This window comes from Gasterosteus aculeatus, chromosome 21, assembly GCF_964276395.1.
Source record: "Gasterosteus aculeatus chromosome 21, fGasAcu3.hap1.1, whole genome shotgun sequence".
Lineage (NCBI taxonomy): Eukaryota > Metazoa > Chordata > Actinopteri > Perciformes > Gasterosteidae > Gasterosteus > Gasterosteus aculeatus.
The window spans coordinates 13080924-13097276 of record NC_135708.1 but is presented as its reverse complement, the minus strand read 5'-3'; the positions used below and the strand labels follow the sequence as shown (position 1 = coordinate 13097276).

The 16353-nt window shown below is 45.4% G+C and overlaps 1 protein-coding gene across 1 annotated transcript; it reads left to right on the top strand.

Moving 5' to 3' along the window:
* The first annotated feature begins 529 nt into the window (after positions 1 to 529).
* Positions 530 to 14895, top strand: bmi1a (bmi1 polycomb ring finger oncogene 1a). Its single transcript, XM_078096962.1, has 18 exons — positions 530 to 1279; positions 2115 to 2226; positions 2996 to 3059; positions 3163 to 3197; positions 3799 to 3859; positions 3942 to 3998; positions 4087 to 4140; positions 4538 to 4593; positions 4680 to 4687; positions 9692 to 9832; positions 10047 to 10143; positions 10693 to 10748; positions 11212 to 11259; positions 11442 to 11550; positions 12056 to 12101; positions 12393 to 12491; positions 12641 to 12721; positions 13485 to 14895. The coding sequence occupies exons 1-18, from the start codon at positions 1141 to 1143 to the stop codon at positions 13929 to 13931; spliced, it is 1710 nt and encodes a 569-aa protein (XP_077953088.1). The 5' UTR covers positions 530 to 1140; the 3' UTR covers positions 13932 to 14895.
* Positions 14896 to 16353: the final 1458 nt, after the last annotated feature.

Genomic DNA, 16353 nt, shown 5'->3' with positions numbered 1-16353 from the left:
GGTTCAATGTGTGGCGTTAATAAGGAGACTTCAGAATGCAAAGACGCGGTGACAGAGGGGTGCACGTCCCGAGGAGATACACATGGCGGAGAATAAAAAGGCTACTCTATTTCACAACGCGACCTCCAGGCGCAGGAACTGGACTTTGGACAAAGTCAGAGGTCAATCCGATAGCTGCGACGTGCGTGTGGCCGCCGCGTAGAAACCCGTCACGCAGCGCGGAGGCTGTGAGGAGTCGCGCACTGAAGAGCCGCAATGTAAAAATGCAAGAAAGCAAAGAAACTAAATCATCATGGAACATTTGCCTCAAAGCTTTCTCATATAAAAGTGCGCTTCATATTTTTCTTTCCCAAGCCCGCAAGTGTTCCGCCTGATAACCTACATGACGGATGTTTCTCAGAGTTTGGGTGAATTCAGCAACACAGTGAAGAAATAGCACGCATAACAGTTAATAATGCGGTTTTTAGGGAGTTTCCTTCATTTGCGGACGCCACTGTCATATGACAGATGATGCGTTCTCCATGACAAGTGACCCACTCTGCACCCGATGACTGCGTCAAGACTGACAGGGAAGCCCCTATGCAAGCAAGACCACTGCATATATATCGGATGTGCGTCTCACACGTCCGATTAAGGTTTTAAAAGCTGTTTCATGTCGTGCATCCTGTAGCGCAATCGACATTTCGAATGTCTCAGAAAGAGGCTAGTTTGGTGTATGCTGGTTTAAACGGAAGCAGCCTTCTATTTGTGTGACCGTAGTCGTCCTGCAGAGAACGTGCTGGAAATTCAGGCGGAAAACTCTGACGATGTCTTCACTCAAGCGGATCATGAAGTCCATAAAGTCTGGTCACAATTTACTAACTGTCTCAATTCAGTTTGACCCGGATGTTCATATGTATATATATTTATATATGCAAATATACTTCGTTCTCCGGTGCGCAGGAGGAAAACCACCCCCTCTCCCCTTGCCGTGTGGGGGGTGGAGGGAGGGAGGGGTTGCCCATCTATACTTGTCAACCCGGGGGGGATTTCTCCACGTTCGCCAGCCCCGAGCTCCTCAACTCAGCCCTGTGCAGCGCGGCGCGCTGCATCAGCTGATCCGTCACGTGGTCTGCTGTAGCTGCTGACCCTTTTTGCAAAATGGAGTTGTCGGAGTCTGTGCAGAGGGGGCTGCAATCTCTAGCCGATCCGTCCTCGTTCGACCGGAGGAGCTACCAGGTGCTGGTGGACGTGTCCTTCCGCAGCCTGCTCTCCTCTCAAGCCGATCCCAGTGTCCTCGGTGAGCCGATCCCCGCTTTTTGTCTCCCTAGCTCCTTCCGGTTCCTCCCCGTGGGGAGATATGCATTAGAGCTGCCTCGATTTTTACGGATTTCTACGCTCGCCCGGTTGCGTGCTGCGAGTCGCCCGTAAAGCGGATCGCACCGTGTTTACGCGTGGATCTGTAAAAAGGGGGGAAGAGGTCCAGCAGCACGCAGCCCGTCGGCATGAAGCGGTCTTGTTTCGCATTCGGCAGCGCACCCGCCGCGACATGCACGGCCGCTTCGGGCGCCTTTTGTCATTTAAACCGGCTTCAAGTCGACTCGGCATATCAGAAAGGATGCGTTCGACTACTTCAATCACTAGTAGTCGCAACCGATCGCGGAGACACTTTCGATTGTTCTCTAAAACCGACCATTGCAGATCTTTGACACCAGCAGCGCTCCTTGTGGTGCTAATTTGGACTTGGAATAGGGTCAATAAAATATTGCAAGAAATACTTGGTTACATTTCCGTGCAGTATGCTATCCTATGCTACCTTGTCATGGCTGGTTCGATCATACAAACCATGTGTTGGCCAACTCCTGCAGCATTCCGACTCTAAAATGGCAGCAGAGAAAGTGAAATGTTCACAAACAAACAAAGGACCCCTGGCTGATGCAGCTGAGGGGCCCATTGACATGCAAATTCTCATTGATTTCCATTCTATACGTCAATCTGGAGCGCACAAGTGCGGATCGCAGATCTAGCCTGCATCAATTATACCAATTAAATGCGTCTAGAGAATAAAGGCTGCGAGCCACACGGCTTTACCGGCAGGAGGTGCATCCTCATACCGTTTGTTTGTGTTGGCACAGACCAGCCCGAGCTGAAGCAGATCGACCAGATCCTGCTCAAGCAGAGTCACACTGCAGCGACCACCTTCATACTGGAGGCGGTCAAACAAAACGCGGATAAGTCAACGATAAGGTAAAGAATGCGCTGTGTAGCGGCCGTGCAGTTTGTGTTCGTGTCACCCTGTGGGACAGGAAATATGCTTATGCATGTTGTTTTGGTCTCTACTGCAAACCGCTGATTAAATCTCCCAAGACCATGCGTCAATAGAAACATGTCAGTTATTAATGAAACATGTGAACAATTTGGTATTTCCCAATAATGTGCTGGTGAACAGGCAGTGGGAATTCCTACAAGCAGGAACGACATACTGGTTAGTTTTTTGGGGGAAATAGGACAGCAAAAAACTTGGAAATCACCCGCAAGTTGCCTAAAATAATAAGTACTGTGACTCCCGTTTGCTATTTGGTCTTTACATTATTAAAATGGAGTCCCTCACGATTGTCCATCTCACTGCCTTAACGTTTTGTTCTTTAGTCAAAGAAGGGAAGTCTATATTTTGATGATAGAAGTTGGGTGATCAGATCACTCAAGCTCATGTATACGATTAACAAGCGGATATAAAGCCAACTATTAATTTAGACTTCTATCAAAGAGTTTCTTTGATCCTTTTAGTTTTGTTTTTGACTTCACTTAAAAAACAGCTCTCAGGTTGTTTTGTATTTCTCTGAAACTACAATTTCATGGACATCAACAATGATTGATCTGCATGAAAATGAAGTGGCACAGAAGTTTTTTTTTTCTCGGTGGAATGGAAAAAATATATGTTGCAATTTAAAATGGAATCTTGTTAAAATGTCAAAAATATTTTTATTAAAATCTGATTCGTCTTTTTTTTCTGCAGCTCCTGTCTTGAAGAACTCTCATTCAGTGCGGACAGAATAGAAATATTCTATAGCACACATCAGGTGACAGTTCTAACAATATCACACTTATAAAATCTTTATCTTTTTCATTTAGTCTGGTGGCTGTTGCTTAATTGCCCATAAAATCCATGATTTTGATTTACAGGAACATAGAAAAGAAGTGGAACGTCTCTTAGCAAGGTAAGTGTGAACATGCTGAACCCCGCGAAGAGAGGTCTTTGTGGTCTTTGTTTACTTTCTTAATCCAACCTGATCGCCAAGATTTAATATGACGTCTTTTAAAGCGGACTAATTGACCCTGCGCAACTTTAGCTGCGGTTATGTGTGGAAGTTATCTGATGATCACTGACTGAATGTCACCGTGTTTCCGACTCTCACGTGAGCATTATTTACACGAAATGCGTGCGGATCAATTAAAAAAAAAGAGTTTCCACTCAACTTTGAAGACTTGGTCTTACTGAAAATGAGGAGTGATCTTAACAAGTTGTAGAAAGTGTAGAACGGACATGGGTGTGATTAATTACAATGTAAATGCTGCTTTATGACGCGCAATAAAACAAAAGCTCTTTGTGAAAACGACACAGTGTCTGCAAACTGATTTTTAAACGGTTACGAAAAAGAAATCGTACCTTTTTAAAACAGGGAACTTCTTTTGATCTGTGACTATGACACGTACAGCTGTAAATAAAGTCAAAAGGGGCTTTCTGTGCTCCGGGCAACATGCTCCTGACATTCAGCTTTATTGAGAGATGCTCTGTCTCTGTCTGTCCCCCTCCTCTAGCATAGGAAGGTGTCCACCTCACATCCACGACGCGTCGTGGTGTCTACAATACCACGTGAAGGTATTACAGGCTTCGGAGAACATTTTTTGGCTTTTTGTTTGCATTTCTTGCACCAAAACCTAAATATTGTTTCCCAAAACAGAACGATCAGGTCGATAAGATCAACGAGCCTTTCTACTTGATTTCATTGAACACTGAGGTAAGCCTCTGATACGCATCCATGCCTCGATTGGATTGTTTTGTTTCTTTGCGTAAAACAACGATGCCGTTTGTTCCTTTTCAATTAGAAAGAAAGATCTTCGGATGATATCAACTTCACCTGCACAGTGGAACAGCTACAGGTAGAGGAAGGATTTCCTGGTTTGCTCATTTTCACGCTTCCATAAGAAACGCTGTGCGTATCGTTATATGCGCGTTTTACCTGTTAGGCTAAATGGCCCTGAAACCGGTGCATTGATGACGATGCTGCATATACATGCGGCAAAAAACATGGAACCTGTAACCTATTAAGTTCCAGCATGATGCTTTCTGTTTATGTGATGGAAATCGCACTGGGCATGCTGTCAGATTCCCGATGTAAAACACTTGGTTGAATCTTCTGTTCTTCAGTGTCCAGGGAGACATAATAAAAGACAGTCGGAACGTAAATATTTATTCTTGTTCACAATGTGTATTGGTGTTTTTTTTATTGCTATTTCAGCGTTTGAAAATGAGCCATGGTTTTTTTTTTTTTTTAAGGATTTGGTGGGAAAGCTCAAAGACGCAGCCAAGAGTGTGGAGAAAGCCAGTCAGATGTGATGGGTCCAGTTTCCTCCTCCTTTCGGCACCACGGAGCGTGAACTCTCAACAGTTCCCAGCGCCATTCTCCTTCTCCTCACAGCTCCCTTTGTACCGGAGGTTGACATGAGATGTAAAACACTATAAACGAGTATCATTCCAACGTGTGTTTCAATTAAAACTGAAGGAATACAATCTTACCTTGTGCTCTGAATAATAATATCCACAACTTGATCACCGCTCCACGTGTCACTGCCTTTAGAAATCACCCTTTGGTCTTGAGATGGTACCCTTGTGTGTCATGGAGACTTTAAACATTTAGTTTGGTGTGGAGCCAATAAAGTAACTGACATGTGTTTTGACAACCCCGAAGAGCACGTATGCCCTTGTTTCAACACCGCACTATTTCGTTTCACGTCATCGGACTGAAAAAACAAATCAGCTGAATGTTTTTTTGTGAATTTTCGCTCCCGTTTGAGACTTGCAGCATCCGCCACCCAGCCGAACCTTCAAAGCTCCTCAGCCGGAGCCCCGCTGCAGCTCGGGTTTCGTAAACATCGGAGATGTCTTCATTCCTTTTTTCTCCTGCTGGCTGAAAGATAAAGGCTCCAATTCATCAAGTGGAAGTTGAGGTGGAAGCATAGTTTTGTGTTTTTGTGTGTGTGTGTGTGTGTGTGTGTGTGTGTGTGTGCGTGCAGACGTCCGGGCAGCCGGTGACCAAAGGTCTGACGCCGGAGTCATTTGTCACATGGACGTGCGTTTTAAACCGAGTCCCTGGAACATTTTTTGCGCGACCGCGAACGGACACGAATGAGGCGGCCGGCCCCGCATCATAGACACCGCGTCCCGCGGAACGGATCCAAGGACTTCCGATTGGTCCAAAACCACACCGACCGTGCGTGAGCGCGCGTGCAGCGGTTATTTTTAAACCTCAAGGAGCGTCACCACCATCAGCCTTACTTATCGACGTCCCGGGTAGTTCCACGTGAGCGCAGGTAGGATATACGCGTGATGCAAAAGTGTATCAAATTGTATAATTGTGTATTATGTATTTTTTTTAATAATGCGTCACGCTCGACATTAGACAACCAACACTGGATTTTTCGGCGCCCCCCCACTCCCCTCCCCTCCCCAAATAAGCAGATGGCTGTTGTCTTTTCAGCGCAAGTAAAGCACAAACCTTCTCCTTTGTGTTCGGGAGTATATTAAAATAAAATATCCACATGCGGGTGATTTGGGGCGAACATCTCGCGCAGCAGATCGGGGGAGGCGGCGTACACCGACAGTAATTCCAAGGCGCCCTTAAGCAACTAGACCACGTGACCAAAGCGGGGCGGTCGAACTACAAGCCATTTTAGGGACGGTGTTAGTTTCACCAGAGCGCACACACACACATACACACACACTCTCTCACACACACACACACTGCTGCATTTTTCACTCGGGGTGAAGCGGTTATTTTGGAGGCAAAGTTATCGGTGCCGAAGCGCGAGTCCGCCACAGCCGAACCGGGAGTGCCGGTCCCCCCACACCCCTCCTACGAAGCCGCGGATCGGACACGCCGGCGGCGCGCTGGGCGGCGACGAGAAGAGGAGTTTTATTCGCACATCTGAAATTGCGCTCCGGTGCGCCGTGCGCCTCTCCGCCACTGACAGCGTCTGCAGCCTGCTTCAAGATGGCGGCTCGGCTCCTATTCATTTTCTGCTGATCGGCTGCCCAACTTTCATTGTCTATCCGCGTCGAGACCCGCCGACTCCCCGGCTCAGCGTCCAGGTACGTCTCCTTCGATGTCGTCTCTAAATGACGGGCGCACGCGTGGAGGTTTGCGGCGGCGCCTTTGTGGGGTTTTTATACCCACCGATCCAGCGGTGGATGTGGAGCTTTCCACGGCTGCAGCGATCACCGACGTGGAGCTGTGTGTGTGTGTGTGTGTGTGTGTGTGCACCACTTTTTCTTTTTTTGGGGGCGGCTAAAACACGTTCCCAGCTCCGCCACGAACGCGAATTAAGATTCGCACTCCGCGGGTGTCGCTTTGTGAACTAGTGAGCGACGCGTCCGTATAAGTTGATCGCGGCTGAGGTTCGCAACGCGTCCTTTGGATTTATGCGAAGTGGGAGATCTCGGGCGAAGCGGGCTGCGTTGGCTGAGATGTTAACGGCAGCAAGTGCTCCAAACGCTCCTTCCGCGAACACGGTTCCATACAGCGTCTTCATTTTATAGAGTCCTGGTGTCTGGGTTGTTGTTAATAGGCTGCCGTGTAGCTTTTGGTTGTATGTGGCTAAATGTTGAATTTATTAACTTAACTTGGACAGATCCCGTACACGGGATATGGAGGCAAACCCTTTCCTCTGCGCGTAAATATTTCAATGACGGCTGCTTCGTAAACGCTGGATCATCGTTAATCATGCGCTGTGCGCTCTTTATGTCTTGATGCATGGCTGTCATAGTTTAAAATGCTGCTGGGGTTTTCTAGAAATTCAAAACAAAGTAGCCGACGCACCGACCAGGATACAAAAGGCTCGTTGTGTCATCGGTATTTTGACTATATTTCACATGCAATGGCGAGCATAGCATATGTTTGTTTGGCTGGTGACATGTAAGCTAATTTTCCACATACCCACCTTCCTATTCGGCTAAAAGCGGTGCCCTTTGACTGAATCTGGTGCCCCTGGATAGGATGACCTGAGCCAGGGCTTTTGCCCCATTTTCCTCATGAAGGCTCTTGGGCAGCCTGTGTGTGCGTACAGCGTTAGCGTTCATATATATTTACCTCTCCGGGTTTGCAGGTTCCAAGCCTCACAAGTCTGTGAGTAGATGTTACAACGTTTGACTGATTGGCTGGTTGACTTTACGATGTGAACATTAAACCAACCAAACTTAACCTGGTTTCTCTGGAGTTAAATACGTTTCAGTCATGTGGTCAATTAGGTATCTTTTATTTTTTAGGATTTTCTGAAATGACTGGCAGCGCATAGTTGGCCGGTTTTAATTGGGTTATTTCCAGCTGCTGTTGATTTAAGTGGAAGTGGAACCTTCACAAAAGAAACTGCTCTCGTTTGAGAAAAAAAAAAAAAGCCAACCCGAGGTTTGGGTCATCGCAAGAACCCAGAGGCAATCTCCTCATTTGTTTTTCGCCTTCTTGAACCAATTAAAGATTCAGTTGTGAATTAATGGCTAATGTGCACGCTATCAACACCAAACCCATAATGCATCAGTACATGCGCCATTGAGGCTGTACAGTCAGCGCTTCTTTAACAGACATCGCATTGCACTGCTGTATTGGTTGGTTGGTGCATCCATTGAGGAGCATTCGTTCCTTCATAAAAGTCATTTTCACATTGGCAATTATGGAGGCGTGGATCCGAGGTCCTTATAAAGTGAGCATGCGGGTCCCGCAGGACAGGAGCTGTCGTCCAAACACCAGCCAATCGATTAAGGACGCAACAGGCTCTCAACTGCATATCTGGAGCCATTATCCAACATTATCCAGACGGTCCAAACTTGTGCACCGTGGGTCTGTTCGGCGCAGGTCGGGTCGGACCGGGACTCCCTACAGCAACCGAGGGTTAAAAAGCTGGTACGGGCTGGCTGTCACCCAGTGACCGTATCGTGCCCAGCCAGGTTGCGTTCAGTTAACGACCGCTGTAAATCCTCAAAAAGACCGCAAGCGGAGCGAGTATACATTTTATTCATCTGAAGGAAATGGACCGTATGCCTCCAGGATGAGCCTACGTGTCCCCTTTGGCTTATAAACACTCCACATACCGAATAAATGGGACAACTGCGGTGGTTTTGGCACGTAGGGGGGGGTTGGGGGGCATAACCAAGTCTAAGCGGTGCTGCCGTCTGATGAACCGGCTGCGGGTCGAAACACGGCGCAGAATGAACAAGTGTGACCCGGTGCGCTTCAACTTCGGCCGCCGCCGTCTGTCCGCCCGCGTCGGTGCCGCAAAAAAAAACACGGCGCAACGCCGAACCACAATAGAGCGGAGATCTCTCCCCCCCCCCCAACCCCACCCGGGTTGGACACAAGTAGCTGGTCCCTCTCAGCGGATCCGGTGTAAACGCGTCGGGTGTTGCTCCTATTCGCCCCCCCCCCCCCCCCCCCCCTTTTTATGAAAGGAAACCCCGCAGCCCGTTGAACCGATACGGGCTTTGCTTTTTTTTTTTTTTTTTTTTCCTCCACAAAATGGCAGCCGCGCAGTCGGCAGCCTGGCAGTCCAGCCGCTGCCTGCGGGCGCCGAGGCGCTCGGAAGAACCCTCCGGTCGCCCCTCTCCTCCGCGGCCCCGCTCCGCACGCCGGCGGATCATCGCGGTGCTGTTCGTGTTCTGGTAACGTGGCGATCGGCCATGTGGGCTGAAAAAGCAAAAGGGGGTTGCCATAGAAACGCCCAGCCTCCACCTCCACCACCACCCCCACCTCCACCACCCCGGCAGCCCGTGTGGCACACCTGACGTAGTGTACGCGATCTTCCCACGAACGACCCCACCTCTCCCACCCCGCGCGCCGCCACAGATCCACGTACCTGCTGTTGTTTTTATCCGCCTGAAATTGTCAATCCGGGGTGACGGTTCTGTCACAGGGCGGCGTGGCCACGACGCGTGCACGTGGGATTTACTAGGGACATGTTATTTTCACCGACTTGTAATGGTTCATATTGGTCCAATTGGTTTGACACCTACGAGCTGTACTCGTTTCTGTTGTTTTGAAACCTTCTGATTTAACGCCCGCCGGGGGGTCCCGCCTGCACTGCAAGTTTACCATTTGTTGGACACCGTGTTGATTTAAGATGAAGCGATGGAGGGGCGCGCGCATGGGCTGCATCGATCTCCAAGCGATTGATTTATGGTTCTTCACTGCGCCTCGGTCAGGTGACTCCGTGGCGCTGCTGCTGCTGCTGCAGCTGCCCATCAATCTGCCACCGAGCTCCTGCCTGCTTTGGTTATTATTTGATTAGCATAAAAGATGATGTTTCCTTAACACAGTCAAACAAACAGCAGCGCCTCCCCCCCCAAATGGTGCGCGTTACGTCGTAAATGAAAGCTGCAGCCCTCTGATGCCTCCTCTGTAGCGGTGCATGCGTTGTCTTGACGTTTTATGTCTTTATTTTTCAGGCAGGATTGTTGATCTCCCCGCTCTCAACATGCATCGGACGACAAGGATAAAGATTACCGAGCTCAATCCGCATCTCATGTGCGTCCTGTGCGGAGGGTATTTCATAGACGCAACGACCATCATCGAATGCCTTCACTCGTGTAAGTAGACGTTGCGGGCCGGACGTGTAATCACGGGGTGTGCACGCTGAGGAGAATGCGTGGCAGCAAGTTCTAGCCTCCCTGGTCCTTCTGTCCACTGTCCAAGTGTTCCTGCTGCAGGAGAATCCGCTCAACTAGTCTTGAAACAGATGTGGATTCACCGGGTCCTTTCAGATAAAATTATATTGACCGTCTCTTTTTGTTCTGTTTGTAGTTTGCAAGATGTGCATCGTGCGCTACCTGGAAGCCAGCAAATACTGTCCCATCTGTGATGTGCAAGTGCATAAAACGAAGCCTTTGCTCAACATTAGGTGAGAACTGTGATTCTTCAGATATTGTTTCCTCTTTCTAATTTTTTTCCCTCAGTTTGCGTTTATTGTTTTTGAATATAGATTTATTTTTATATTTTTTTTTAGATATAGGAGTTTTGCAGGTGACGCAATTAAGGGGTCTTCTGTGCCCACACAGGGGGTTGAATTCGGGAAACTTCTGTAAATGTTCTTCCTATATAATTTTATTTTACTTTTACGTATAGTGTATTATTTGGCAGCTACGACAATACTTCTGTTGTTTCTTTCTTCACACACACTTATATAATATATACAAGAAAAATCCCAGATATATATATAATGAGATTTATTCGCCTCGAACACCACTATATGTCTGTTATATGTGTCACATGCAACAATTGAAAATGTATGTACATCAAAGGAACATGAAATGCTGTATTTGTCTTTAACCATAATCTTAATAATAAGACTAGAATAATTTCACCATCTTTGTCAGGTTTTTTTCTGGTTTCAACGTTGAGGGTTCTAGTTTCTTAATGAGTTGACTGAAGGGCCTCTTCCTCTCTCTAGGTCTGACAAAACTCTACAGGACATTGTGTACAAGCTGGTCCCCGGCCTCTTCAAAAGTAAGAGCCCGCCGGTCCATCCGTGTCCGTACATGCATGTCCCTCGCGTATACATGTGTGTCCGTTCTGTATCTGCGCCCGTTTTCTAGCTTTACTTTCATTGTTGGTTCAGCCAGAAATGTTGGGACTCCACATCAAACTGCCACTTATGCAAATGTCCAGAAAAAAATAGTATATATTATTTTAAATCACAATAATGTAATGATTGGTTTGGTGTCATTCTGTATGCTGTCGATCAAACCGCTCAACATGTTTTACTGCCACATATATCTTGTATTTCATTATATGGAAAATCATAATGATGACGTGGAGGGTTTTGAAGCGCAAGCCTTTCTTTGGCTGTATTGCAAAATCGCATAATGTTACCAAATGTAGGTGATTTTTCCATCTACCTACTGAATGTGTTATTAAAGGTTTCTACTTATTTATACTGAATATGGTTGCTTGTCTTCCTGAAATGAAGGTGAAATGAAGCGGCGGAGAGACTTTTATGCGGAGCACCCTGTAGATGGTGAGTTCAAAAGCACAAATGGCCTCATTTAATTTCCTTTCTCTCACCACGGTGAAGAGTCCCTTGACGTTTTGGATGAAGAAGGAAGAATCTTTCCCCTGTTGGCGTCTCACTGCAGGCCGATTGTTTTTGGACTCCTTGTTCTTTTTTAAAACAACATTTTCTGCGTACTTTACCTGCAGCTTCCAATGGATCAAATGAGGATCGTGGAGAGGTGGCAGACGAGGACAAGAGGATTATTACGGATGATGAGATCATCAGCCTCTCTATCGAGTTCTTTGACCACTGCAGGTAGGCATTCACTTCCAGAGAGCTTATACTTCTTCCAACTGTCCAGCATAGATAACCAGGGCCAAATGAGTCATATCCTGCTACGTTACGTTCTGAACACACCTTCCCTCCAGGGAACGAAATGTGTGTTTGCCCAAAGTTAATTAGATCACTTATTGACTTATTACTGAATCACTTATTATTTTTAGTGGAAGCAACTTGTAGAAATGTAATGGATAGTAGTCGTTTCAACCAAAAAAATGATTAAAAAAAAATGTATTATTTATTTCAAATTCATTCCATTTTCAACTTTTTGTAATAATAATTAAGGGCTGTCGACATGAGTAATAAGCCACAAGTACTGTGTGTGTCAAATATAGAAAAATATATGTTTGGGAATATTAAATATCCTCTTATTTATTCCGAATAAATTTGTGCTTTTGAATATGTGGTCAGCACATAAATAACCTGAGTGCCATAAATCTGCAGAGTATATTCATATATCATATTTTCTAATTATTTGCAGACTGGAAGCTTCCATGGAGGACAAGCAGTCTAAAGATCTTAACTTGGTAAGTTCCTTTCGGCCACATTCTGTTCTTGTTAACATCAACAAAGAATGGAAGGCACTGCAGACACACTTTTTTGTGCATGATTTTTTAGTTCTCGATCTGTGTTGCGAAATCTGACACGTTTTAACCAAACAGTTTCCTCTGAAGGGCCTCATTGTTTCGCTGATTTGATTTCAGCTTTTGAGGTGGACCAGTCCGATGATTCTGATGCCTGTAGTCCTTCTGAATAATAAACTTCCATACAAATATATCGTCTCTTGTATAATTTGGGAATCCTTTCCTAATGTGCAGGTGGCTAACAAAAGGTACCTGCAGTGTCCAGCAGCCATGACCATCATGCATCTGAGGAAGTTTCTGCGAAGCAAAATGGACATCCCAAATGCCTACCAGGTATTGATTTCATTATTTATTTTTACATTATTGGAGAATATAAATTGAACATTCTCACCGTTCATGTGAATTATGAAACCATATTATTTTGAAATTTATTTAACTCTATTTAGTCTGTTTTATTAAAATGTGCTTTTTTTCCTGTCTAGGTTGAAGTCATGTATGAAGACGAACCGCTGAAAGATTACTACACTTTAATGGATATAGCATATATCTACACATGGAGAAGAGTAAGAGACCTTTTTGGACAAAATAGATGTGTCGGTTGGTTTATCCCGACGTATGTAATCTGACATAAGGAATACATCAAACGTTCTTATTTTCCTTGGGTAATGTATGATAATATACCGCTAATGTAAAGTCTATATTGTCAAGTATGCTATGATCATGTCTGCTTATAAGTTGGAGCTTACTTATTTAATTTGTATAATTAAAATGCAGTGTTGAATTACTTTAAAGTAATAAAAAAGGACAACCAATGTTAATCTTGAGTGTATTAAGAAGGGCTTTACTAACTAATAAGTGGAAGGTCACATGTTGGGATTTAAGCTCTGAAAAAATGTCTGTTAATTATGGGTTTCCTCTTTGTTGGTAGTTTTGAGACTAACTGGGCACTTTTGATCTGACAGGATGAGTCTAGAGACTTTTCACAAATCTAATTTGGTCACAGGTTCACCTGGAGGTCATTTCCTGTTTGGGGAAAACATGTATAACTGATCAGAAATTACGGTTAAGAAGTTCTTATCCCGTAATTTGGAAAATATTTTGGTCATTTATAGGGCTTTGCATTTGAAATATTTACAGTATGCGGTCATGAATCCCATGAGTGGAAGGTATTTTGAAACCGTCGTTTCGATTGGAGTTGCGTTGTAGGCCAAATGAGACTGCACTTTTTTTTTAAACATCTTGTAGAGGTTGTGCTTTCACGCTTAAAAAATAAATAGTAGTCTACTTCTACTTAATGATCTCTCCTATCACAACCCCGCTTTACAGAACGGCCCGTTGCCTCTAAAGTACCGAGTCCGACCCAACTGTAAGAAGATGAAGGTGAGCCACGCGCAGCAGGAGGGCCAAAGCAGCGCCAGCAGGTCCGGTCCCGAGAGCGACTCCGCCAGCGACAAAGCCGGAAGTCCCGCCGGGGCTCCGTCCACCTCCTCGTCGCTGCCGAGCCCCGGCACGCCCGCGAGGTCCCCGCAACTCCCGCACGGCCCCGTTAAAGTCAACGGGACACCGGCCGTCGCCTCCTCCTCCTCCTCCTCCACCGCAGCCGCCGCCGTCGCCACCAACACGACGACCACCGCCGCCGCCACCACCACCACCACCGCGCCCCCTCCGACCCCCAGTCGGTCGTTCACTCCGTTCGGAGGCGGCGGCGGCGGCGGCGGCAGCAACAAGGCCCGGAAGGTTTCACTGAACGGCTCGTCGACGTCCTCCGGATGAGGCGAGCCGTCGACGCCGGACGCCCCGCTCCGCCGACCGGCCTGCTGCGCTCATGCCAACGTAGTTCCATTGTGTAGGCGATGTTGTCTCTGTCTCTGTCTGTCTCTCGCTCCCCATTCGTTGTTCTAAATATTATGGCATCACATGTACGTTTAAACGTAGTGGAATCGGAGGCATTTCAAAAGGAACGAGGAAGTTCTGGGGCGGCGGGGGATTTCTGTTGATAGAATATGAAAGGAGATGTTGCTGTTGACATGTCAAAACAAAAACAACAACAACCGAAAAGCAAGTTGGAAAAGAGAAGGACAAGCATTTATCCAATTTAAAGCTACATCTTTATTTTAAGTGACTGGAGATATACTTATATTTTCTTCATTCGTTCAGATTCAACGTGTTTGTCATGAATTATTTCATGTGTGTTGGGATATTTTGAAACATTCTGTTTAAGCATGCATGCTCATGATAACACTGTTGTTGTTTTTTTGTATAAAAGAGAATTCTGCGTGTTTCCCTCAGAAGTCTCGTTTTTTAAAATAAGGTTGTTTCAGACGCTGATCCCGTTCCAGCCAAGCGAACATGTACGTTCGTGCGGCGCTGTTGGCTTCATGGAAAACATGGAGGGGGGGGGGGGGGGAGGAAGATTTAATTGCCTTTTACTGAAAAAAAGAAAGAAAAGAAATCAGTTTCTTGTAGCTGCAGTGGAATCGGATCGCTTAGCCAAGACGTCTTAAGCAGTTTTAGAGAATCCACGTGTAAATATAAACAAAGTGCATATTTAATCAGCGATTATGTTATTCTCTTATCCCCCCCCCCCCCCCCTTTTTTTGTTGTTGTGAGGGAATGATGGCAGATGTTTTGATGTCTCCCGTGGTTTCCGTATTTGTATCGCTCGATTGTATGGACAACCTATTGTATTGTTACTGTTGCACAGTATAAAACATCTAAATAAAAACATTTTACACTTACTGTAGCAGTCGGTTCGATGTTCCTCTCTCGAGTCGGTCTGCTGTTTTTAGCTCGAACAACAAGCAGATGAAGGAGTCGCTCAAACGGGCCTTTGTTAAAACGAGTCGGAGCAAAGCGCCAGATGTCTTTGTGAATCGGCAGCGATGAAGATAACTCTAAGAGGTCGTCTGGCCCGGAATCCGATCATGCTTCTCAATACCTGCAATGCAGATTGAAGCCTTTTAGATATTTATATATTTTTGTTGTATTGAGGATTAATCACTCGAGTGATTGCATCTGCTGCACTAAAATGCGACGTTTTTAAAAAAAGAAAAACTAAAATTAAAGGCTTAAACTTAAAGAGCACAACGGTTTATTATTTTATCTCCCTCAAAAAAATTCCAGCGTGACTTTCATGCAAAGTGATTTTATATCTTCACTTATTTTGGACGATTAAAGTATGCTGCCAAAGAAGGGGATGAAAACAAATAAGAATCAGAAACGAATTGGCCTACGTTTAGATGATTTACTATATTTGCATTTTTTAATTATTGTAATTTAAAATGAGCAACTCCCACACACTTGTATGTTGGTATTCAAAGCACTCAATAATATATATTAAGTACATTAAATCTAGCTCAGGCTGAAATTCCTACAAATTAAGTTGGTCTAAATAAAGCAGTCATTAAGAAAATGCCTTTATTGAACAGATGGACGGAAAGAAGGAACACGTGATACCAGATTGGATACGCGTTTACATTTGAGTCGAGTCCATAATCAGTGGCTCACAGAACAGCTTCATTGTATGAGAGATTTATAGAGCAATACAACGAAAATGTCACTCATTTGAATTTAATACATGATACATTCTTTGGGGATTAACAATCCCTGCGGTTTTTGCAATTAAATATGAAAAAAGTCCCTCCCAAATGCGGAAACCGCAACCCATTCAGACCAAAGGGTGTGAAAAAACCTGAGTATGAATTACATTGTACAATACGTAGAAATACTTGTTAATTCGGCCCCATAAAATGTGTAAAATTCGAAAGCAAAATACGTGCCTTAATAACCGATTATCAGTCCTGGATCGGCTCATTTAAATAGACGTATTTTCTCTAAGTCTGTCGGTTTTTGGACAACATGCACAAAAGCAGTATGTCTTGTTTGCCTGAATGGATCTATTTCAAAGCATAGACCAAATGGCAATCCTCACATATTGTTATCATTGTCTCTATATGTCTTTCATCTGCTGACTAGACAGCACCAAACGATTGAGGCAAATATCAACCGAGAGAGAGAGAGAGAGAGAGAGAGAGAGAGAGAGAGAGAGAGAGAGAGAGAGGATCATGTTCATACTGATCTCAATAAGCCACATTTTGTAAAAGATAAAGAGTAATCAGATCTATTTTGGTGCAACAAGAAGAACTCGTACCGGCGGTTCATCTGAGGACAAACTCCTCGAGAGGGTCAAGGAAAG